Here is a 14,966-nt window from a genome sequence, read left to right as displayed (position 1 = left end):
ACTTTCTCCGATTAGTTTTAAATGTGCCCCATGCTAACTTCATGGAGTGCCCCCTGGTCTTTCTACTATCCAAAGGAGCATACGTGGCTACAGAAAGCAGTTAGGTTTTGTTGGGAGAATTTAATGTTCCCTGTACGTACCTGGATCAGTCCAGAACTCCTGGGTTAATTCATCCCTGCCAGCAGATGGAGACAGATAAAACCTCGCTGGCACTGCTTGAAAATCCCTGGTGCCACCTGCAGTAGCTCGGTATTTATCTGTCTCCAGCAGATGGCGGGTGCATTAACCTGCAGGGCTTTTCCTTTTACCCTTGCTGTTTTTTTCTAGATTTTGTCATTGTCGGGTGAGCCTTCCTCCCAGGGGACTGGTTCCTTCAGGAACCCTTCTCTGCTCAGTTGAGGTGGACTGGTTGAGGTCCAAGTTGTTACGTGCGGTGCAAATCTGGTGGTCCAGATCCCTCCCCTCACAAGGCCGGCCGTGTGGCTTGCAGAGGTTTTTTTCTCTCCTGTTAACTCAGCAGCTGCTTTGAGCTGGGCAGCTCCTTGCAGCTCTGGGAGAGAAGCTCTGGCTTTTTGTTAACTTTTAAAGTTTTCAACAAAAGGAAGTCAGCTGATGGCAAGGCTCCGGGGTGACTCCCCCCCCCCCCCCGATGGGGTTTTCTTTTCGGCACTTTTTTCTTTCTTTCTTTGGGTTTTTGTTGTAGTTTCTTCATCTGCTCACCGGCATGGTTCGCAGCTCAGCATCCCACGCGTGTGGGGCGGTCCCGGTGCGCCTCAGTAGATCGGGCCTCTGTTCGGGGTGTATTTCAGGGGGGGAAGGGCCCTCCCTTCTCCTGGGAGGGGCAAAACACCGGCGCCTCTGTAAAAGCGCGGCTGCTGCGGTCGGGCCAGTTGTTCATGCTCCTGCTCCCTCCGGGTCTGCCGGCTCCCTCGAGAAGGGTGCGGTGGCCATTTTGAATGCGTACTCGCGCGCGCCGCCATTATCTGAGGGAGAGGGGGATTCTCCTCCGCAGCTATCCCCCATCCATCCCGGCCCCCCCGATGCGCAGGGATTTGCTGGGGGAGCAGGATCTTCAGGTCCCTTATCTCAGGGACCGGAGGGAGACCTGATCCCCAATTTGCCTCTGGGTGCGTGTCCTTTTCCCCCAGATTTTATTCTCCTGTTACACCAGGCTTACCTGGCGCAGCAGGAGTGGGTAGGGGGGTCTCCCGGGGGTTTTGCCCCTCGGAAGCCGGGTCTGCAGCTTCCCAATTCCAGGACAGGATCCGAATGGCCTTGGGTCTTGGGCATTCCCGTTGGGCCTAGCTCCGTGGGGGCACCAGGGGGCTCGCAGGTACCGGGGGCCCTGGCAGGTACGGCGTCAGGTTTTTTTGGCACCGGATCAGGGATATGACACAGGAATGCCGTCGGTGCAAGAAGGAGATGATCCCAAGATTCTTCGGTTGTTCCGGAGAGAGGAGCTGGCACCTCTGCTTCCGCAGGTCCTCGAGGAGCTGGGGTTAAACCCCTCGCAGGAGGTTCTGGAGTTGGATGGTGCGGACCCCGTTCCGGACAGACTTCGGGCTCCGCATTCCGCCTTCCCGTACCATAGGTCGGTGCGGCAGTTGATTGAGCATGAATGGGATTCCCCGGACTCCGGTTTGAGGGTGGGGAGAGCTATGGCCAAGCTCTACCCATTGCCGGAACAAACATTGGAGCTTTTTGCACTTCCACAGGTTGATGCGGCAGTTTCCGCGGTTACTAAGAAAACTACGATTCCGGTAGAGGGGGCCGCTGCCCTCAAGAATGTTCAGGACTGGAAGTTGGAGCTTCACCTTAAGAGGGTTTTTGAGAGTGCAGCCTTGGGGCTCCGGGCTGCCGGGTGCTCCGGCCTCATGCAGAGAACATGTCTGCGATGGGTGCAGAACTTTCAGGATGCACCTCCGGGGCCCAACACGTCGAATGCGGATCGCTTGGAAGCATCGGTCGTGTATGTAACGGATGCGCTGTACGACTTGGTATGGTCGCTCTCGCGGGTCATAAGTTTGGCGGTCACGACCAGACGGTTGCTGTGGCTCCGTCACTGGTCTGCGGATGTCTCTTCTAAGGCCAGGTTAGGCTCTTTGCCTTTCAAGGGTCGGCTCTTGTTTGGAGAGCAGCTAGAGCAACTCATCAAGCAGCTGACTGAGACAAAGGTTCACAAGCTGCCGGAGGACAAGCCAAGGAATCGCCAGGTGTTTCAATCCAGGTCGCGCTTCAGGGACGCCAGACGGTCTCGTCCTTCCAGAGGGCGCAAGTCCAAAAGCCTTTTCAGCAATCGAGAGGCTCCGGTTGAGGTCAGTCCTTTCGCAGCGGGCTCTAAAAGGTCGACGCCCACCCAATAAAGCGAGGCCGGTTCACTCCGCCGTTCCCTATATAGGAGGCCGGCTGGCGGACTTTTACGGGGAGTGGACCAAAAATCACACAGGATCAGTGGGTCCTCTCAGTGGTAAGAGACGGTTATGCCTTAGAGTTTGCACACTCCGTGCGTGACCTCTTCTTAGTCTCCCCTTGCGGGTTCTCGGCGAAGCATCGGGCGCTTTGAGAGACTTTGCGAAGGTTAAGTGATTTGGGAGTGGTGATTCCGGTACCGCCTCGCGAATGGGGCAGGGGTCTCTACTCCATCTATTTCGTTGTCCTGAAAAAGGAGGGGACATTTCGCCCCATTCTGGACCTTAAATCGGTCAACCAGTCCTTACACATCCCACGGTTTCAAATGGAGACGTTACAATCGGTAATCGCGACAGTCTGTTCTCGGGAGTTCTTGGCCTCCCTCGATCTGACGGAGGCATACTTGCATATCCCAATTTGTCCAGCGCATCAGCAATTTCTCCATTTTGCGGTGTTGGGTCAACATTTCCAATTCCAGGCTCTGCCTTTCGGGCTAGCGACAGCTCCTTGCACGTTCACCAAGGTGGTGGTGGTGGTGGCGGCTCTTCGAGGCGAAGGGGTGTTGGTACACCCTTATCTCGACGAATGGCTAATTCGGGAGAAGTTGTTGGAGGGTTGCCATGCATCAGTTCAGAAAGTGGTTCGCCTGTTGGAGTCTCTCAGCTGGGTGGTGAACCGGACGAAGATTCACTTAGAGCCTTCCCAAGTACTCAAATACCTCGGCGCTCGTTTCGACACAAGCCAAGGCAGGGTGTTTCTCACACAGGAGAGAATGCTCAAACTTCAGTCACAGGTTCGCCACTTATTGTCATTGAAGATTCCACGAGTCTGGGATTTCCTACAGGTTCTGGGTTCGATGGCTTCCACCCTAGCACTGGTACCGTGGGCCTTCGCGCATATGCATCCACTTCAGAGGGCTTTGTTGGACAAATGGAATCCTCTGTTGCAGGCTTTTCATTTACCAGTTTTCCTGGATGCATCGACGCGGAACAGTCTATCATGGTGGCTACAGTCTTCCAATCTGCAACGTGGAGTCAGCCTAGAAGTTCCGGAGTGGATGGTTCTCACTACTGACGCCAGTCTCTCTGGTTGGGAAGCAGTCTGCGAGTGACAGTCGGCCCAGGGTACTTGGTTGGTGATGGAAGCCTCGTGGCCAATCAATTGGAGACCAGGGCGGTACGGCTGGCACTTTAAACCTTTCTCCCCCTTGTTCAGGGTCGTTAGGTCATGGTTCTGTCGGACAACGCTGCAATGGTTGCGTACATCAATCACCAAGGCGGGACCAAGAGCCAGGAGGTAGCGATGGAAGCACAAGAGTTGTTTCAATGGGCGGAAAGGTACTTGATTCAACTAGCGGCCTCTCATATCGCAGGGGTCGACAACATTCAGGCCAATTTTCTCAGGTGAGTGGGAATTGGCGGAGTCAGCGAAGCAGCTCATCCGGAGACGGTGGGGCCGTCCCCACGTCGATTTGATGGCGACTCAGCTCAATGCGAAAGCTCCTCGGTTCTTCAGTCGTAGGAGGAAGAACGGGGCCAAGGGAGTCGACGCTCTAGTTGTGCCTTGGCCTCCGAAAGTCTTGCTGTATGTATTCCCACCATGGCCAATGGTGGGCAAAGTATTGCGCAGAATAGAAAAGCATCCAGGGAAGGTGATCCTAGTGGCTCCAGAGTGGCTGCATCGACCATGGTTCGCGGATCTTGTCAATCTAGTGGTGGACGGTCTGTTGCTCCTGAGTCACCTCTCGGAACTGCTTCATCAAGGTCCCGTATTTTCCAATCAGGCAGATCACTTTTGTCTAGCGGCTTGGCTTATGAAAGGCATCGCTTGCGACGGAGAGGATATCCAGAACCGGTGATTACCACACTTTTACAGGCTCGGCAGCAATCCACTTCCCTTTCATATGTTTGAGTCTGGAAAGTGTTTGAAACTTGGTGTACCGACCAATGAGTTCTTGCGGTTCAAGCCTCGATTTCTCAAGTCTTGTCTTTTCTACAAGAGGGTTTAGCTAAGGGTCTTGCCTTTAATTCCCTTAAAGTGCAGGTAGCAGCGCTTGCTTGTTTACAAGGAAAGATTGAAGAAGAAGAAACCTGGACGAGCAGAAGTTTCTTCGGGGAGTTAAGAATTTGAGGCCTCTGGTGTGGAAAATTTGCCCTCCCTGGAACCTTAATCTGGTTCTGCGAGTATTGTGTGACGCTCCATTTGAACCTATTCGGAGAGCGACTCTTAAAGATTTGACTCTCAAAGAGGTGTTCTTGGTGGCCATTTGTTCCGCTAGGAGGATTTCAGAATTGCAGGCCTTGCCGTGTAGGGATCCATTTCTCCAAATATCTGATTCAGGTATTACATTGCGTACGGTTCCTTCCTTTGTCCCAAAGGTAGTGACTGCCTTTCATGTTAATCAGACTATCAAGCTCCCAGCGTTTGCAGACTTGGATGCTTCTACGCAGCATGCTCAAGAGCTTAAGATGTTAGATGTCCGCAGAACCTTGCTTCGTTATCTCAAGGTTACTAATGAATTCAGAAGATCGGATCATCTGTTTGTGTTATGGAGTGGGCCAAAGAAGGGTACCAAGGCCTCCAAAACAATGATTGCCAGGTGGCTTAAGGAGGCTATTGGGTCAGCGTATATTCTCAAGGACCGCCAGGTTCCTGACGGGCTCAGGCCGCTTCATGGGCGGAGGCTGAGTTGGTGTCTCCGCAGGAAATTTTCAGAGCAGCGACTTGGAAATCGCTGCATACTTTTGCAAGGCATTTCAGGTTGCATTTGGGATTTTCAGATTCCAGGTCTTTTGGTGAAGGTGTCTTGTGAGCGGGACTCTCCAGGTCCCACCCTCTCTAGGAAGTTTTGGTACATCCCAGTTGTTCTGGACTGATCCAGGTACGTAGAGGGAAAAGAAAATTGGTTCTTACCTGCTAATTTTCATTCCTGTAGTACCAACGGATCAGTCCAGAACCCACCCGGGTTCGAGAGGAAAGTCATCCACTCAGCTATAACTGTTTCAGCAAACTTCCGTTCTTTGTTGTGAACTTATAAAATTTTAAAGTTGTTTGAGACGTTTTTTAGTCGGTTATTACACATAGTGTTTTTTCAGCTTGGGTACAGATCAATACTGAGCTACTGCAGGTGGCACCAGGGATTTTCAAGCAGTGTCAGCGAGGCTTTATCTGTCTCCATCTGCTGGCAGGGATGAATCAACCCAGGAGTCTGGACTGATCCGTTGGTACTACGGGAACAAAAATTATCAGGTAAGAACCAATTTTCCTGTGGGGCCCTTGCCTGTCAAAACACAAGGCACCATTTTGTAGGTGTGCATTTTGAGTTGCCTTTTCTCAACGCAGTGCGCTGTCGTGCTTCTTCCTGACTTATGTTTTGGTTTTTTTGGGGAGAAGGACCTTTGGGTTTCTTGCAAACCCCCCCCCCCAAAAAAAACCCCCCCAAAACTTGAAGTATGGACTAGAATAAGGTCCCTCGGGTGGGCGCGGGACAGGGCCCTAGGGCCCCAGATTCAGAGGCCGCTACTAGGGTCAGGACCATACCAGGCGTTCCGGATCCTCCTGACCCCCCTCACCCATTTCCCGCGTCGGATGCGGATCCTTATTCTGACCTGGTTTCTCCAGGCCCGCCGGTCGACGGGGATGATCCGCGGGTCCTGCGACTGTTCCAACAGAAGGAGCTGGAACCGCTCCTCATTCCCTTTGTCCTGGACGAACTGGGAATTGGTGTTCCCCCAGAGGAGCCCCCCACTCCTTCGTCTTCTCGCACCGTGGACCCGGTCCTGGCGGGTCTGAGAGCTCCACCTTGCACTTTTCCATTTCACCCCATGCTGATGCAGCTCCTGCTACGAGAGTGGGAGTCCCCCCGAGAGAGGTCGATGGACAAACTTTACCCCCTGCTGGACCAGTGCCTGGAGATGCTCAAAGTGCCTAAGGTTGATGCTTCGGTGTCCGCAGTCACCAAGTGTACCACCATCCCCGTGGTAGGGTCCACGGCATTGAAGGATTGTAAAGTAAAGTTGGAAACCACAATCAGCTTCCAGCGTGATTACTACTGCCGTTTGCAAAGTCTGAGTTAGCACAGCGCTCAGGGCCTTGGAGATTAATCTCTCCCTCCCTCCCAACAGGAGATCCTGGAACTGAGTGAGGGATTTGAGGATGGTATGGGAAATTTGAATATCTAAGAATTGGGGTGGCCCATAGACTCCTCATTGAGGACCTTCGTCTCAGGGGTTACATTAATGTTTTTTTAATCTAAGGGCCTGATTCGCTAAGACTTTTCTTTGGCTCTGTATCTATGTGGGGAAAAAAAGCTCTGTCTCCACCTTATGCAGAAAGTGTTCTTTTTTTGCATATTTTTTTCTGGGGAGGGAAAACTGAATATGGTATAACATTTGCCTCCCCCTCTCTATCTCCCTGCCCCCGAAACCAAACTTCGCAATGCAGACTTGGACTGCATGATGTAACCTTTATCCTCTCCCTTTCTCCACTGCACTTTTGCCCCAGAGAGCGTACACCACGCTTCATATTGTCCTGGCCACAAGTCCAGCTGGTCTGACCTTCCGCCAGCGCTGCCGAGCCCATCCCGCCATTGTTAATTGCTGTACAGTTGACTGGTATGACGAATGGCCTGAGGAGGCTCTTTTGAAGGTGGCAAATAGTTACTTCGCCAGAGAAGCCTTTGCCAATGAAAATCAGGTAGGTTAGCACAGCAGAACATCCAAACAAACAATATTCTGAAGGCCAGACTTATGCTTAATTTTTTTTTCAAAGTTTTTTTTTTACTTTGGCGTGCCTGGCTGTTTTTCTTTATCTTACTTTTAATTTTGCATTACACTAGAGCAATAAAGCCTATGGGGCAGATTTTCAAAGGCCTACGCGTGCCGGGCCTATTTTCAAAAGGCCCGGCGGCGAGCGTAAAGTCCTGGGCCGTGCGTCTGTCCCGGGGCTTTTCTGAACAGGCGGGCAGGGGGCGGGACGGGGTCGGGCGCAAGTTACGCCTGCCTCTGGCGTAACTTCTAAAACAAAGGTACGGGGTTGGGTTTTTTTTCGGGCTGGGGGGCAGGACAGGTAGGGGAAGGGAGGGGAAGGTGGGGGGAGGGAATGGGGAAAGCCAACTGGTGTCCCCAAGGGCTTGGCGCACACAAGGTGCACTAGTGTGCACCCCCTTGCGCGTGCCGACCCCTGATTTTATAAATGCACGCGGCTGCGCGCGCATGTTATAAAATCGGGCGTACCTTTTAAAATCTGCCCCTGTGCGTAACTTCAGATACCCACTAATAAGCTTATTCAGAGCTTTAGGTTGACAAATATGTTTTAGATTAGCATGCAAAGAGTTATCTATGCATGGCCCTATTTACAGAGGGAGGGTCATTTTCAAAGGCATTTCTGAAGTAAAACGGTGCTTTACAGGTGGAAATGGACCTCCCGTCATGGGGAACGCTGACCCGCATATACCATGCATGCACGAAAGTTTACTGGGACCGAGCAGAGGTGTTTCCAGGGCTGGGGATGGGGGAGCACCTACGTTTCCGAGTTCCAAACTACGCGCAAAAAAACTAACTGGAAAATTTTCACGCACGTCATAGTGGGTGTAACCGGGCGGCTCCTAGTTGTTGCCGGGGATAATTTTCAAAGTGCACTGGCACGAGCTCGCTTTGAAAATTTGGTGTAACTTATTCATGTGTTTGCTGTCCAATCTACGCACAGTGTTAACAAAATTAACCCCCAATTGAAAAGCTTAAAAACGCATGGCCATCAGCTTTGACAGCTTTGAAACGTAGAATAGATTTTGGTGATGTAATATCCTGCCTTGATGCATTATTTATTTTTTTTTTCCTTTTAGGACCTAAAAGAAAATGTTAGCCGAGTATGTGTTGAGATCCACAAAAGCGTTTTTGCGACGGCCGCAAAATATTCGGAGGAAAGCAGAGGGCACTATTACATTACACCCAGCAGCTATCTGGAGTTCCTAGATACCTTTTCTAACATTCTGCTGAATAAGAAAAAAAAACTTCTCACCGACAGGTAATCAAAGCTTACCAAACTCTGTGCGGAAGATAGCTGTGAGGGTGGCTGAGTGCTCTGCAGGGAGTATTGGCTCCCGAAAGCTAGTCGAGAACTGCATTAAGTTAATCCAATAAAATGGTATCACCTTCAGATTTTTTTTTGTTGTTTTGTTTTCTAACTTTTATTTTCCTGCTGTGTAAAGAGGTGCAATCCGTTCACAATTTAGGGGATAATATTTAAAGCCGTTTATGTGCATAAAACCCATAAGAGACTTTGGGGAATATATCGGATGGAACAATTTTAAGTGCCTTGTGCAGGAAGATTTTTTTCCTCATATTTTCGAGTTTGGACAGGGATCACAATGAGGCTTTCCTGGACAGCGGAGCAAAGATTTTGGGAGGGATGGGGAAATTATTTGCAGCAATATTGGGTTGGATCAGTTGGTGTATGTTTGAAAAAATGTAATAAAAAGAAAATTAAAAAAAAAATGTAATACCCAGTTTTATGCACGTAAACAGCTGTTTTAACATGTACCCGGGCTTAGTGGATGTCACGTGTATTTTTATGCACACTGAGGAAAGCATTCTGGGTGGGTGGAATTAGCACTCACAAGCATATGTTTTGATTTTAAAAACTAGGGGGGTGAATTTCCAGATTTACGTGTGTAAAAATGAGCATATATGCACGTACTCACATACAAGCTATGGGCCTCATTTTCCAATATTGCAGTGGTAACGCATGAGGGGGCGTGTCCTATGCAAATAAGGCATTTTTCGTCGCAAATCGCGAACACATCGTGCACCGCGATAAAAACACCAATGAATCTTTGCAGTACACAAAAGTGTCCAGCCAGGAGTATCACAGTCCACAACAATTCTGAATGGCTCATTTCGAGAGAGAGAGAGAGAGAGAGAGAGAGAGAGAGAGAGAGAGAGAGAGAGAGAGAGAGAGAAGAGAGAGAGAGAGAGAGAGAGAGAGAGAGAGAGGAGAGAGAGAGAGACGAGAGAGACTGACTTGCTATAGTGCCTCTGCCCTAGACAGGTATTTGTATCCCTATGGGAGGGCCACCTAGTAACTCGAGGTGGGGATTAGGTATGAGCGTAGGGGGTTGGGGGCCACTTTCACATTCAACATGAGACCTACGGAAAGAACAGTGGTCTCTAGTGAAGATTTGCTGGCCTTCGGAGTGAGGACACTCACTCCAAGAAAAGATTTGGGCAATGTTCTCTCCCCTAGCTTGATGGAACTCTACCTGGGCAACAACAAGCTAGGTGGAGAGAACGTTGCCCAAATCTCTTCTTGGAGTGAGTTTCCTCACTCCGATGGCCAGCAAATCTTCACTAGAGACCACTGTTCTTTCCGTAGGTTTCATGCTGTTCTGTGGCACATGATAACTTTACATATGCTCTGCCCCCTGAATATATAATTATGAATTTGCGTTAACGGCTGTTAGCACGAATTTATCTCCTGTGATAACACCTTGGAAAATGACCCCCTATGTTATCAATGTCAAACATATGCATGTATTTTCACTTTCGGGTTCATATCCGCCCACATAAAAAGGGGCAGTCTAAGGGAGTTCCAGGGTGAGTCCAAAAGTTGCTGTTTTTGAAGAGACCAGCGCGATTCCATGTGGCAACTCATTCCCGCCATTTTACACCTGCTGATTATCTCGCGCAGTTGATATCGGACCAAGTCAGTTGCCAAGCATTGGATGGCCAGGAGGTCTGGGTGAACTGGAGGGAGTTCGGGCTGAAAAGCTCGGAGGGTTTCAATGGCCTGGAAAAGGACTGGGTGAACTGGTGGGAGAATCACAAAACGCATCATTTCAATTGGACGCGCGGGTTTTAAAATGCCACCAACTTTCATGTGTCAATGAAGGTTTTACACGTGCAAGTTCAGTTTTTCATGCATAAAATATATGCACACGTTTCTAAAATAGGTGGGAATAGTATGCAAGTTCAGTGTATTGAAATATGCTCTTTCGATGCATTGCAGGTCTTCGCGTGTAAGCATACATACGCACGCTTGTGTTGTGGGTAGACATACGCATGTTTTATAGTCTGCGAGTACATGATGCGCACAGGTTATACAGTACCGTAGTAGATCTCTACGAGGTCATATAAGAGTGCGTATATGGGGCCGAGCGAAGCTGTATGAAAGTTATCCTCCATGGAGATAATTTTAAAAGGAGTTACATGGGTAAATGTAATTTTCAAAAGCGTAAAGCGCACTCAAGAGGGAATATCCTCTGGACGATTCAATGGCATATATTGTAGCAATTTCCAAAAGCCCGCTTCCACGGGGAAAGTGCATTTACACGAGCAAAACCCAGTTTTAAGCAAGGGAATGCTTTTGAAATTCGGGCCCTCAGCACGTACGTGGGCATGCGTAAGTCGCATCCTCTGAAGAGGAGGTATAACATTGGGCAAATGAGTGTGTGCAGGAAGTTGGCCAATTTCCGGGCTATTTTCAAAATAAACTTACATGTGTACGAGTTTGCGGTGAAAATGTATGTGCAGACTTTTCCACTGTGTGGCCTGTTTGAGAATTACTTCATTGATGTTAGGGGTTGGGGAGACATAGAGAAGACTAGAAAATGCCAAAAAAAAAGACAAAAAGAAAAACAGGGCACAACATGCAAATATCATGTTGGACGTAGGCCTGCTTAATAAATTGTGAGCAGCATTGAGTGGTGTGATCTATGTAGAATGAGATGCGCAATTACAGTGGAGGTGGGAGTGAGATGGCCAGGATCAGGTGTAACCTGTGCAAAGGGGCAGGATTAGGGCCAAGTGTGAACTCTCTCTCACACACACACACACAGACACACCCACATATTCGAATCAAAGCCTTATGGCTGCCCTTGTCTCGGGTAAGCAGCTCAACACTCTCTGTTCTTCTCTGCTTCCTCCAAGGGCTGAGGGGCCATAACTGATCTGTGCACCTCCTGGCTGTGTTCTGTTTCCTCAGGGGGAGCCAGGATTGTTATACACTGCCAGTTCTGCTCTGCTTTCTTGGGTCCGAGAAAAACTTTAGCAGAACACCATTCTGGGTTGTTCTGCCAGAAATGAAGCCTTCGGTAATGGACAAAAAAAAAGGGGTTGAGTTAGCACAAGTTTGAAATTTGTGAGCAGTACTGCCATTCATCAAGGCCAGGCTCGAAGCCTTGACAATTGGCACTGTTGCTCAAAAGTATCAAAGTTATGCTAATTCAAACCCTTTTTTTGTGTCTGTCCTTTGCTCTGCACTGTCTGCTTCAGTATCACCCCCTTCCCCTTCTATTCCCTGCAATACGGGAGAGGGGAGAGGGAACAGGAGGGGAGGGGCTGGATTAGGGAGCAGAGTGATTGTTCTCTTCCCTGTGTGCTCCAGACTCTTGGCTTCTTCTCCTCTTCCCTGCAGGCTGCTTGGAGGGGAGGGGCTGGATCAGAACACGCCCTGCTGCTCTGCTACTTAAGAAAAAGTGCTGCAACTGCACTCCAGGCCGTTCCCTCACAATTTAAGCCCTGATTATATCCATATATACTTAAAATAATTGTTGTGAGATACTGATGTTCCCTTGCTATTGCCTATTATTGCTACTACTCAACATTTCTATGGTGCTACTGGAGCACTGATATCCTTGTACTTCAGGCTTTTCTACCCACCTCTTATTTCTATATACTCAAAATAACTGTTGTGAGATACTGACTTTCCCTTGCTTATTGCCTACCATTGCTACTACTCAACATTTCTATGGTGCTACTGGAGCACTGATATCCTTGTACCTTCAGGCTTTCCTTCCCACCTCTTATTTCTAGATCAGAGTTTCCTGACATTTTTGCATCCTGTATACTTTTTTTGCATGGTCGTTGATGGTATCTTGCATGATTTACTGCTCGATTTGATTGCTAGTCTCAGAGCTAGTTTGTGTTGAGTTGAGCCCTAGAAGATAATGCGTAATTGTTGCCGATAAAGACATAAAGATGGTTACAAAAAACCCCAAAGGTTTAATCCTACAGTAGAGCGAGTTGTTGAGCATAATCCATACAGTGTAATTTAAAATAATTGCATTCTGTTGCAAAATTTAACATTTATATCAACTAGCTCTATTTTATGTTCATGGATAAATATGAAAACCTGTAGGTATGAAAAAAAAAAGTCTATTGCAGACTCTACATTTTTTTTCTTTTGTAGGAATCGTTTTTCCAATGGCCTCTCTAAGCTTCTAGAAGCAACATCACTGATTGCAGTAATGCAAGAAGAGCTTGTGGCACTTGGTCCTCAGATAGAGCAAAAAACAGAGGTAATGTTTGTTTCACAGAGGTGCGCAGCCGAAACTGAGACTCAGGGTGCTGAAACTACAGTGAGATTCTGAAATGTGCTCTTCCTTTAGCTTACCCCTGGATCCTGTCGCAAAGTTACAAAATCAGTCCTCATTCCATCTTCCCTACTCCTTTTTGTTCTTTCCAACGTTCAGAATGCTGGAAAGAATTATATAAAAGGGATCAATGTCTTTCATTCCATTAGTCTGACTCTGGGCACAGTAAATGTAAAAAAATAAATTAAAAAAAGGGACGGAATTCACCAAACCTTGCATGCAGGAAGAGAATATGACTATCTCACATGAGTTTGAAAACTAGAAACATCGAGCCAGTATTTTTGGATAACCAAGCATTCAAAAAAATCCCCATTGCTTTCAATTGGAAATTGTTAGAGGCTGCAGAATGTAAAGCTCCACTCCATAAGCCCCGCCTCCCGACACACACACATATATACAACCCTTCCAGTAATTTGGCACAGAGCAACACAGGAAGACAGAGACAGAAAAATAACTGAAGCAATTGGCAAAGGATGGCACCTAAAAGTGCCTTCAAAGCCACCTCACTCACACTTCCAAAGCCACACGCTGCTCCCCTCCCCCCAAACACACACACACACACACACCTACATAACTGCTGCAGCAGTTAAAAGATGGCACCAAAAGGCTCCTTCAAAACCACCTTCCCCCACACTTCCAAAATCACACACACCCCACACAGCCTATCCCTTCACAGACGCAGACCTGTCCAACCGCACACTACCCACCCTGAACACCCCCATACATACAAACCTGTACCTATCCAAACACACACATCATTCCCCTCACACACACACACACACACTCCTTCCCAACTACAGCCTCTTATGCTCTAAATACACGTCATACAGTCCCAAACACACACCACCATAGAAACATAGAAATGAAGGCAGAAAAAGACCAAATGGGCCCATCCAGTCTGCCCAGCAAGCTCCCACACTTATTTTCCCAAACTTACCTGTTTCACCGACCACCAAGTTCAGGGCCCTTGTTGGTAACTGTTTGATTCAAATTTCCTGCCACCCCCTGCCATTGATGCAGAGAGTAATGTTGGAGTTGGATCAAAGGTAAATCATAAGGCTTAATGGTTAAGGGTGGTAACCGTCACATCAAGCAAGTTACCCCGATGCTTGTTTACCCAGACTGCACAGATCAATGCTTTGTTGGATGTTGTCTGAATGTAAATCCTCTTTTCCATATTTCCCCCTGCCATTGAAGCAGAGAGCAACGCTGTATATGCATTCAAAATGATGTATCAGGCTTAATTGATTTAGAGTAGTAACCGCTGCAATAAGCAAGCTACCCCCACTCTTGTTTACCCAGACTCTGTAGTTCAGTCCTTGTTGGTTGTTGTCTGAATGCAAATCCTCTTTTCCACATTTCCCCTTGTCTTTGAAGCAGAGAGCACTGTTTGAGTTGCATTACCCTTGTGAAGGCTTATTGAGTAAGGGTAGTAATCGCCAGGTAGTAACCTCCATTCCAGCAAGCCACCCCCATGGCTCTTCTCTTCATACCCATCCTCTAGCCTTTCTGGATCCACAGTGTTTATCCCATGCCCCTTTGAAATCCTTCACAGTTTTAGTCTTCACCACCTCCATCAGAAGGGAATTCCAGGCATCCACCACCCTCTCTGAAGAAATATTTCCTGACATTGGTTCTGAGTCTTCCTCCCTGGAGTTTCAAATCGTGACCCCCTAGTTCTACTGATTTTTTTCCAACGGAAAAGGTTTGTTGTTGACCATGGATCATTAAAACCTTTCTCCCTGTATGTACACATATAACTCCCTGCACACCCATAGCCTCACAACTACATCCTCTACCTACATACACACATGCAGCCATACCAACAAAAAAACATACACACAAACCTCTCTGCATACAACTCCATGCACAACTTCCTACCTACCCAAACACACACACACCACCCACATCCATCCCTCACATACACTCTCACATATCCCTACACACAGCCCTACAACCCCACATACATGTATATCCCATCCCAGCATACACCCACCACCACAACCACTTCCCATCCACATATCCACACATACCCTCATCCCACACACACACATCCACCCACATATCCCCATCCCACACCCACACCCACACATCCAGACACATACCCTCATCCCACACACACACATTCACACACATATCCCCATCCCACACCCACACATCCAGACACATACCCTCATCCCACACACAC

At 48.4% G+C, this 14,966-nt stretch overlaps 1 protein-coding gene across 2 annotated transcripts in view; it reads left to right on the top strand.

Moving 5' to 3' along the window:
• The window catches only part of DNAH14 (dynein axonemal heavy chain 14), a 461,040-nt gene that overhangs the window by 312,952 nt on the left and 133,122 nt on the right, over positions 1 to 14,966 (top strand). For both annotated transcript variants that reach the window (XM_029593090.1, XM_029593089.1), the window contains exons 57-59: positions 6,913 to 7,104; positions 8,252 to 8,433; positions 12,595 to 12,703. In XM_029593090.1, coding sequence (XP_029448950.1) covers positions 6,913 to 7,104; positions 8,252 to 8,433; positions 12,595 to 12,703 — 483 coding nt within the window. The remainder of the gene's footprint in view (positions 1 to 6,912; positions 7,105 to 8,251; positions 8,434 to 12,594; positions 12,704 to 14,966) is intronic.

This window comes from Rhinatrema bivittatum, chromosome 3 (genome assembly GCF_901001135.1).
Source record: "Rhinatrema bivittatum chromosome 3, aRhiBiv1.1, whole genome shotgun sequence".
NCBI classification, from domain to species: Eukaryota; Metazoa; Chordata; class Amphibia; order Gymnophiona; family Rhinatrematidae; genus Rhinatrema; species Rhinatrema bivittatum.
Note: the sequence above shows the minus strand (reverse complement) of the source record. Positions and strands in the feature narration are given on the sequence as shown.